The 10,444-nt window shown below is 42.7% G+C and overlaps 2 protein-coding genes across 2 annotated transcripts; one reads left to right on the top strand and one right to left on the bottom strand.

Moving 5' to 3' along the window:
• The first annotated feature begins 3,525 nt into the window (after positions 1 to 3,525).
• LOC130369936 (endonuclease domain-containing 1 protein-like) lies at positions 3,526 to 5,395 on the top strand. The gene is made up of 3 exons (XM_056575551.1): positions 3,526 to 3,609; positions 3,912 to 4,261; positions 4,436 to 5,395. The coding sequence occupies exons 2-3, from the start codon at positions 3,923 to 3,925 to the stop codon at positions 4,964 to 4,966; spliced, it is 870 nt and encodes a 289-aa protein (XP_056431526.1). The 5' UTR covers positions 3,526 to 3,609; positions 3,912 to 3,922; the 3' UTR covers positions 4,967 to 5,395.
• A 1,742-nt stretch (positions 5,396 to 7,137) lies between these two features.
• Positions 7,138 to 10,256, bottom strand: LOC130369703 (uncharacterized). Its single transcript, XM_056575198.1, has 7 exons — positions 10,094 to 10,256; positions 9,914 to 9,982; positions 9,451 to 9,539; positions 8,713 to 8,875; positions 8,113 to 8,192; positions 7,823 to 7,904; positions 7,138 to 7,644 (listed from the first exon to the last, which is right to left on the bottom strand). The coding sequence occupies exons 1-7, from the start codon at positions 10,128 to 10,130 to the stop codon at positions 7,439 to 7,441; spliced, it is 726 nt and encodes a 241-aa protein (XP_056431173.1). The 5' UTR covers positions 10,131 to 10,256; the 3' UTR covers positions 7,138 to 7,438.
• Between the last annotated feature and the right edge of the window lie 188 nt (positions 10,257 to 10,444).

The following is a 10,444-nucleotide window of genomic DNA, read 5'->3' as shown; positions in this document are numbered from 1 at the left end:
AAAAGCACGTCTTCAGAAGTCTCGCCCCTAACTTCTACGACATGGAGAAACGTCCAACGGTAAAATAGAGGAATTTTTCCGAGACCCAAATGGAGACGCTCGGGTCACTGGTGGATGCGAACCGTCTGGTTTTATTTGGTAGCCTATAGCTGGCATTAAAGGCCAGCAAAAGAATGCTATATGGAAGGAAATAACTGTTGCAGTGAATAGTGTTTCCAATGTTCGTCGGGCTACGGAAGAGGTTTGTTAATTAAATTAATTAAATAATACATTTAATGTACAACTTCTGTTATCCAGCTTAAAACATTTCACATATATGCTATTGTTTGCATTCCGTTAAAGTTATTTAATTCCGAATAAGGTGAAGAAAAAATGGTCCGACATGAAGCTCAGCACCAAAAAACGTGTTGCGGCTGTGAAGCGGGCCAAGCAAGAAACGGGAGGAGGCCGGTGCAGTGCGACTGCAGCGTAACTCACCGAGATGACTCTGACCATGTAGTGCGCCCTGATGTAGACGATGCCCAACGTTGCTATTTTGGAAAATAAAAGAATCGTGCCTGCCCCCAGGCCATCGGGCTACCATGTTCAGGATTGACATTCTTGCATCGCAAATAATCGGAACATTAACTGAATGGTAGCTTTTGCGGTTGATGTACGCGTAATCATTAATAGATGGTTCATACGCACATGGGTACAATCAACCGCACCAATCACATTTGGAAACCTAGCAATAGCATAAAAATCCTGTTTGATTCCAGTTTGCTGATCGTTATTATATGGGAATTTAATATAACGTTCGGAGAGGGACATTATCGCTGCCAAAACTGCTGGCATGGTTCGGCTAATACTTGGCTGGGAAATAGCAGACCTGTCCCCGATCTCCCGCTGCAAGATCCCGGTGGCCAAAAATCCCAAGGTAGAGCAAACCTGCGCAGGTATTGCGTTTGATCGCCTAGTTTCTCGCCTTAACTGTGGCTCCAAAGCATTGCATAGCTCCATCAGGAGATGCCTTGGGAGACGAAAACGACTCAATAGCCATTCATCGCCCTCCTTAAAAAAATCGGCGCGGTCTCGAAAAACTCTCTCGTCTGTGCGTTGAGGTCCTTAACAGAGCCAGATCTGCCATCGCTGAGACACGACCACCTATTTGGCAAAGCTCCTGTTAATATAGACAGCTGAATAAACATTTCACCTGTCACATTCTAATTATTTTCATAGCAATACTGTTTTTAATTAGGCCTGACTTGATTGTAATTGTTTGAACGGCTGGGCTAATTCCAATTTATTTAGTAATTAATACAGATGTTGAACATGGGCTACTTGTGCTGCACTATTCATCATTGAAATACCTGTATGTTGCGCCAAAAAAACTTGCGTACACGAGCTCAGACCTGACGTGAGATTTCATCGCAGCCTGCGCTCACGTTCAAATTGATAAATGCCAAGCTCAACGTTGAAATGAGCGTACGTCCATTTTACGCACGTTTTCTGTCGTATGCTCGTTTGATAAATGAGGGCCACTGACACTAAACAGAGTGATACAAGGTACTCCTCTGGGTTGTGGAAACATTGGAATCGATGCTTATATGTATTTTAATCTGTGTGACCTTGTATTTGTATTGTCATGTAATTTGTATTCTTGTCTTGTAAATGGAACTTCGAGTCCGGAATAAAGTATTCATTCATTCTCGGTCAAATTAATTTGATTAAGTCAGAGATAAATGTATCTGTTAAATGTTAATAATTTTTAGTTTTCTGATTTAATGCATTGTAAGCGCCTCTGTGGTGTAACTGGCATTGATGCACAAGCCTATAGTTATGTAATGCTTAAAATGAAATACGGGTGCACTCACACTACGCCATCTGGCCGTGGCCGTGGCCGTTTTAGCACCTAACCTTGCTCAAATCTGCCAGTGTGAGTGTGACCAGTCTTGCCAGGCCAGGCCAATTTGGCCACTTGGGAGAGGTGTGCTGCTACGGCACGGGCCGCTACGGTACAGATGCTAATGAGCCGACACGCGCACACGCACGGCTACGCAACCTGAGCTGGATGACGTATATTCCATGCGACGACCACAGACATAATAAAGGCGACGAGCCTTCTTTCCCATTAAACGGTAAACATCGCGTCAAGCGGTTCAACTGTTGGTGTGTTCTCTGTGTTGTTGTCCATTGTTGTTAAAACTCTGACTGGCGGCAGACTTTATTATGGTCCATGCAGCGGACGCTTGGTGATGACGTGTTACGACGTGATGACGTATGTACAAGAGCCTTCCGTGGCCAGGCCACAGCTGCGACGGCCAACGGCCACGGCCAGATGGCCTAGTGTGAGTGCAGGCCAGAGAACAATGGGGCCATTTGAGCACGGTTAGGTGTGAAAACGGCCAACGGCCACGGCCAGATGGCCTAGTGTGAGTGCACCCTAATTGACTTTGGGACCTGGTTTTGTCTTTCTACTTTGTTTTGGTTCAGTGCAGTAACCTGAATGTCATTTTGATTATTTTCTGTATGGCTTGACTGTTTGCTATTCAAAATAAATAAACCTGCATTTGTGATAACTTGGCTGTGTTCTAGCTACTATTTGCATGCTGTAATGCCTTGACTAAATGTGAAGAAGTTGCAACTTCAGAATAGGGATTAATAAAGGTCAAACTACTTGTGAGTTAAATATGAACAAGACCACACTCTAGAATAGGGAACATATTTTGATTTAATAAGACTTAATTAATAGTTAATACAGGTAAAATTATCACTTGTAGTTTTGCATTGTATTCCATAAGAATAGACCATACTAATCCAGCGTAATAAAGAGGGAATGACTATTATTGTGCTATTGCCCCTTTAAAAGGCCCCAATGATGCCTTGGTTTTTAGCATTGTTACTTATATCCAATAACGGCTTTATTTACAGTAATTAAACAATAATTGGGAGGTTATATCGGGCGAAATCTTAATCAATGGAGTAGTAAGGGTTAAATAGGGTTATACAGAATAAGGTATTAAAATGAGTCTAATAATTACTAATAAAGGGGCCAGTATGTCATAGTAATAAGCACCTAGTTAATGGTGAATATGTGTATCTTAATATAAAGTGTTACATTTTTTCTTCTCATACCATGCTCGGGAGAAAGTTTGGTTGCACGTTTTCCCCCTATCCTTCGTTTGTTGGATAATGTTAATATCCGGTCTGTCTGGGCCAAGTTGTTTGATGGCTAATTTATCTTCTGTGTGCAAATTTCTCAATAACAACTCTGTTGAAATCAGGTATGAAATCCGGTATACAATTTCCTGAATTCCTGAATATTAGAATATGTTAACAATTTACTATGCAATTTCATAGTAAATTGCAATTAGTTAACTAAACCAAATTAGTTTCGAGTAATATTACAATATGTTAACAAGACCATATCAGTTATAGTAATGTCATAATATGTGAACTAGACCATAATATAATTGCACATGATCTTGTTCAATCTTAGGACACGCCCTGTCTTCTATCAATTTATAAGAGGAATCAAAGGGGTGGACCAACACACTTGTGGTTCACACCGCCGACGACTGTTGGACAATATCATTCAGAGAACCCACACCAAATATCAGCTGGTATCCCGTAAGTCTTTAATGCACTCTTCACTCTTCAATTCAGCTAGAATTTAAACGTTCACACGTATCCAGTAGGTGATTAATAAATACAGAATGGTAAAGAATTGGATTTCTTCACATCTGATATATAAATGGTCAATTGTGTGTCTGCATCAGAATCATATTTGTAAATAAACGATTGGTTAATTTCTAGAAAACATGTTTGAATCTTGATCTGTACATTTGTAATTGATATTATTCTGATTCAAATAATTGCTTGATGTTAGTTGGACATCCACTCATCAGGTTCACTGTTTTCCTGCTCTGCAGATCTACAGCCTATGATGATGTCATCACATCACTCACACGGTGGCTGTCCATTGGCTCTTGTCATTCTGCTTCTCGTGTCCATGGATCCTACAGCCACTGAGGTGGTGAGATCAGTCAGCGACTGTGCTCAATTCTTCCTGGATGGAACCCCACCAGAAATACCAGGAGTCCTGCAGCACGGAACCATTCAGAAACAGAATCGTTACAAGCCCATTTGCCAAACATTCTATGATACCAAGAGGTTCATGACGCTCTATGACACAGACAAGAAGATCCCAGTGTTTTCTGCATATAGATACACAGGGCACACAATGGACAGACCCAGTGCCATATGGAAGGGGGAGCCACAGGTAATTTAATATGCAATTTGTAACTAAGATAATGACCTTAGTTAACTGATAATAAAGTATGTAACTAAAATAGCAGCTGTTGTTGTTAATGACGTGATGTTACGTTGGGTATTGAACTATAACAAATTTGGAAGGGGGAACTTAAATTAACCTTGATTTCTCTCTTCTTTGCAGCTTGAAACTGCAACGAGTACAGAAGTGAACATGAGAAAAATGAAGAAACCAACAAACCAGGCTTCCCTAATAGACTACAGGGGTAAAACTTATAATAAAGGGCATTTGTTTCCAAGTTCTCATGCAAGCGACGTCATTGTTCAGAAATCCACATTCACCTTGACCAATGCAGTGCCACAAGATAAAACATTCAATACCAGGAGCTGGGGCATAATGGAAGGAAACGTAAGAGATCGGATGGATGAATTATGCTACAACCAAAACAACCATCTTGAAGCATTTGTTGTGACAGGAGCGATTCCCAGTGCTAACAAACCACCACTCAACAACAAGGTCAATATACCAACAATTCTCTGGACAGCATTTTGTTGCTATAACAAAGTTAGTGGAAAATGGTTTGCATCTGCACACTGGGGTGACAACAATGCAAATACTCCTAGGCTAGAGACCAAAACTTTAGCAGAACTGAATACTGCTCATAAAGTTGAGCCGTTTCCAAATGACAATTGCCGTGGAGCTAGTCAGTCTTAAACACAACCTTACAATGGAAATTGCGCTCTCCATGTTAATGATTAAGCCTTTACTTTTCATTTGTTTTTTCAATATTGCTTATAATATCAGTCAATCCGTATAACTTGATCACAGAATAAAGATAGTACCTAATTGTCCCAGATGAGAACTTTGAAAATCTACTATGTGCTAGCAAAGTCTTTCCTGCTACATGAACCTCAACATGCTAACACTGGTGCCAACGTAATCTGTGTAACAACACCCTATATGGGCTCTTTCTTTGAAGACATATTTCCTGGTTGTTATACTGGATAGTACCTCTTGCTATTTGATGGCACTAACAGGTCATCTTCTTGCTCTCGCTGAATGAATAATCTAATCTCTTTTGCATCTTCTTTATGATATAAATAAAGCAACCGATACTGAGTGTGTTTTAGTGATTTTATCTTGTGAGAGTACTGTGGTCCTCTTAGTTACCAGGTTAGGTTAATTATATCATGAATGAAAGGCACAGTCACACAGATAGGAGGTACAGTTAGGAGATAACCTCTCCCTAACTAGTCCTGCTGCAGGGTCAGGGGTTCTATTCCCTGTGTAACTCAGTAGGTAGAGTAACCTCCCACCTCTGCAAAGCAGTTTGGATGAATATTGATACATATGAGTGGACGGGGGGGGTGAGCATCCAGTCATGTGACCACATGAATGAATAATATTAATAATAGTAATATTTTCACTGTGTTTTCCCCGTTTATATAGCCTGCATGAAGCAACATGGTAAGAACACCCCCCCACCACACACTAGTACTACCCCGGCGAAGGACCCTCACACAGGGACTCTCTCTGATGACAGCAGCACCACCTACCGCCACACACTAGTACTACCACAGCAACACAGCCTCACACAGGGACTCTCTCTGAAGACAGCAGCACCCCCTACCGCCACACACTAGTACTACCACAGCAACACAGCCTCACAGAGGGACTCTCTCTGATGACAACAGCACCCCCTACCGCCACACACTAGTACTACCACAGCAACACAGCCTCACAGAGGGACTCTCTCTGATGACAGCAGCACCCCCTACCGCCACACACTAGTACTACTACAGCAACACAGCCTCACACAGGGACTCTCTGTTGCAGATTTTGGACTCCATTTTCGGAACATTGTAGTTATGTAGCCTAGTGGGCCATCGGGTTCTTCAAAGCACCACGGTTGTCTTTTCCTAAATCCTTGTGAATTCTCCACATCTTTCCTTGATTTCACGAAAATGTTCATAGAGATCAAGGATCAAGGTTTTAGGAAAGGTCGTAGGCTTATACGACCAGAGCTTAGTCTTCCAAATTCACCGGCGTTGTACTACTACCACTACTTCGCCGTTTCCTGTTTCCATCTCGCAGAACATGACTCATGCTTGGTATTGCACCGTGCCTACATGATCCACTAAAGGCCAGGGAGACGTGCACAAAGGACACACCAAACGCACGCAGGGTACGGCCTCCATCATGCACATGGGTACAAGGACTAGGCGTGAGGTATAATACGGCCTTTACAAGGACGCAGGCGTAGCTTATCGTCACGGTGGCGTGGCAAACCGTCACGTTGTAGGAGCACCTCCGATCAGCAACTTGTTAGGTTCCCTTGTCACAAATGGGTAATGTTTGCCTTCAGGTATGTTTAACGATCTGGTACATTATATATGGTGTCATTTCTGGAAAAATTATGCAATATAAAGTAAACCAAAATAAATAGTCAAGAAACAGATTCCTACACCCACACAAAGAAATAATCGTTGAGACATTTTATTTCATATTTGACAGTTTGAATTATTTTTGTTTAAGTTTGTTTAAGTCTCTTTTCTCCACCACTATCTTCTGTCTGAGACTGAGGAGGAGGAGGAGGGGAAGAGACGGGGTACTGGAGGAGAGGAGAGTAGGAGGAGAAAGGAGTTCTGGGGAAGAGGAGACGGGGTACTGGAGGAGAGGAGAGAAGGAGGAGAAAGGAGTTCTGGGGAAGAGGAGACGGGGTACTGGAGGAGGAGAGGAGAGAGGAGGAGGTGGAGGAGGAGGAGGAGAGGAGGAGTGGAGGAGACAGGGTATAGGAGGAGGAGGAGAGGTGAGAGGAGGAGGAGGAGGAGGAGGGGAGGGGGAGGAGGAGGAGGAGGAGGAGGAGGAGAGGGGTACTAGAGAAATGGAGGGGAGGGGAGGAGGAGAAGAGATAATGTTAATAAGAACCAACAAATACGCTACAAATAAAAAGACAGAATAGGGTACATACAGTTGTAATACAGGGTACATGCACAGTATTTATACAGGGTATACAGTTCAATACTAGGATACACAGTAATAGGGTTCATACAAAGTACAGTACTAGGGTACATATACAGCATGCATACAGGTTAGATACACAGTGCATTATTAGGATGCATACACTGTATTCATACAGGGTACATAGACAGTATAATACTAGGGTACATACATACATACACAGTACTAGGGTGCAGTAGAACCACAGGACAGTGCAGTGCTGTTCTCCGGCTCTTCCTCTGTTATATGAAGTGACACTCCGTCTGATTGGTCCCACTTCCTGTCAGTCTGCTCAGTGTCCAATGGGAGGAAGCCGCTATAGGGCAGGAGCACCTCCTGGTCCAGGAGACGCTCCCCATTGGATGCTGGCAAAGGTGAAAGGTCAACAATATCTGCAGGAGATAGAGACACGCACACACACACACACACACACACACACACACACACACACACACACACACGCACACACACACACACACACACACACACACACACACACACACACACACACGTTAACATACACACACCTTGGCGTACACAGATACTGTGACTACAGGAACACACACTCACTCAGTCCGTCCATGTTGACGGTCTCAAAAGTCCCAGGAGGGTCCGTCAGGAGTACAGGGTACTTGAAGTCAAAGGAATACCACTGACACACACACACACACACACACACACACACACACACACACACACACACACACACACACACACACACACACACACACACACACACACACACACACACACACACACACACACACACACACACACACACAATTTTCATTAGTCTTTCTCCAATCTTGAAGAGTTTTTTCAATATATTTTTTATGTTGGCTTCAGATAAGCTGACTCACCCTGGATTTTCTCCTGAGAGAAATGAGGATCCAGCAAAGCACAGCAAGGGCTATCACTATTATCACCAAGAAAATATAACCTGTAGAGAGGGAGGGAGAGAGAGAGAGAGAAACTATTATCACCAATAACAAGTAACCTGTAGAGAGATACTATTATCGCCAACAACAGACAATATGTAGAGCGAGAGAGACTATTATCACTAAAAAACAAATAACCTGTAGAGAGAGAGAGACTATCATCACCAACAACACGTAACCTGCAGAGAGAGACTATTATCATCAACAACGCATAACCTGTAGAGAGAGAGACTATTATCACCAACAACACATAACCTGTAGAGAAACGTTTGTCACCAATAACACATAACTGTTGAGAGAAGTGAGAAACTATCATCACCAACAACGCATAACCTGTAGAGAGAGAGAGAGAGAGACTTATCACCAACAACACATAACCTCTAGAGAGAGAGACTATTATCACCAACAACACGTAACCTGTAGAGAGAGAGTAGACTGAATTAAAGGGTCTCCCTATAAGAAATATGCGATATATTATATAGAGAGACGTGTGTGTGTGTGTGTGTGTGTGTGTCGCCCTACCTGCAATTGTTGAAGCCGTAACTATGGCACCTGTTCCGGCAGGGCTGCTGGTTGATTGGACGAGGTTTGTTGTGTTGTTTGGCTGCTGTGAATAGCTGGAAGTGGTTATGGGGTGCATTGCTTCCGGTGTAGTTGCATTTCCTCTGACTGAGGGTGACGGGGTCTTTACGAAGAGAGGAGATGGACTGATGTTTTTGCGTTGATGTCTTCATTTATGCATGATGATATGTGGACACTGATGTACTACATGTAGCTCCGGGTTAGGCTTTTCTACAATTGGAGTGTTTACACAGACCAAATGGCAGGTTTGCAACAAAGTCAATGCTACACTGGGCTTCCATCACCTGAGTTTGAGCACGGGTACTCAGCCCAACAAAGTCAACTTTTCCCTGATGTCCCCAATACAACGAGCGCCACCTGCGTGGATTGATCCACAATACCAGGTGAAAGATTGGGTCTCTACTCACTGAAACTTGCGTCATTAAGAACAGCCCACACATCACAGTAACTAATAATAAGTAATCCCCAGTGTTGACTGAAGCCAATAACATAAGAAACTATAAAATAATTGTAACTCCATGCTTAACTAAAGTATCAAAACATTCTCCATACTAAACTATCAAATCACTCTCCATACTAACATATGTTAGACAATCCCAGCATTGACCAAGAAACTAGACAGGACCCTTGCTTGATGCTTTGACTATTTGCTGTGATGGAAGTGGATATTGACATTACCATGGAAATGTTTGCCGGTATCCTGGAAACGAGTGTGGATGAGCCTTTATCTGTCGTGGTTGGCTCAGAACTTGTGGAAAAGTTTTGCACTGTGGGGACACAATAGGTTACACACAACAAGGGGAATATTTTCCTTCTAAGTCCCTCAGCGTTATAGGCTATAGTGGAACAATTGGTTAAAATCTCAACCTTCCTTCACAGTAAATGTCCCCTCAGAGGTAAAGTGGAACACTGGGTTCATATCTGGACTGGACCATCCTTCTCATAAATTGGTTAATATAGGTATAGTCCTTCCTTCACAGTAAAAGTCCCTAAGTGGTCTGGAACATTTGGTTAATATCTTGAACTTCCTTTACAGTTTAAGTCCCATGAAAGGTATAGTGGAACATTGTTAATAGCTGATCCTTCCTTCACAATAAAAGTCCCTCAGAGATAAAGTGAAACATTTGGTTAATATCTGCACCTTCCGTGACCGCAGAAGTCCGCTGAGTGGTGGAGTCGGTCGCAGAAATAAGAGGTACCAAGAAGAGCCCTGAGAGAAATAGAAAGGATGATGATAGTTCAACTTCAACAGGTTTCAAACTCACTGGTTCAGCTTTCAATATCATGTTTTCACTTGAACAAGTGCGAAAGGAGAGCTCACCTGCCAGGTACACTCTCAACCAATCCATAGTCATCATGGAAACAAAGCTATCCGTTCCGAAGGATGGAGACCTGTATCCAAGTTACTTCCTGTACTAATGTGCCAATCTCTATCTGATTCTTAGTATATCTTTCTTCTTCGACAAGCACCCTGACTCAGTACGTCACTCCGATTCTCAGCAACTCTCTGGAGGGTGCGAATGTGTCACACAGGAAGTCACAAAACCACTAGGTGATGGTCCACACAGGAAGTGAGGATGGTAGACAATTTACCATCTCACGCTTTGTACAAGTATCTATACTTTTGACACACACTTTGTCACCCGATATACAGCGAGATGGTAATCGTAAA

This window comes from Gadus chalcogrammus, chromosome 17, assembly GCF_026213295.1.
Source record: "Gadus chalcogrammus isolate NIFS_2021 chromosome 17, NIFS_Gcha_1.0, whole genome shotgun sequence".
NCBI lineage: Eukaryota > Metazoa > Chordata > Actinopteri > Gadiformes > Gadidae > Gadus > Gadus chalcogrammus.
This window is presented reverse-complemented; position numbering and strand designations above follow the sequence as displayed.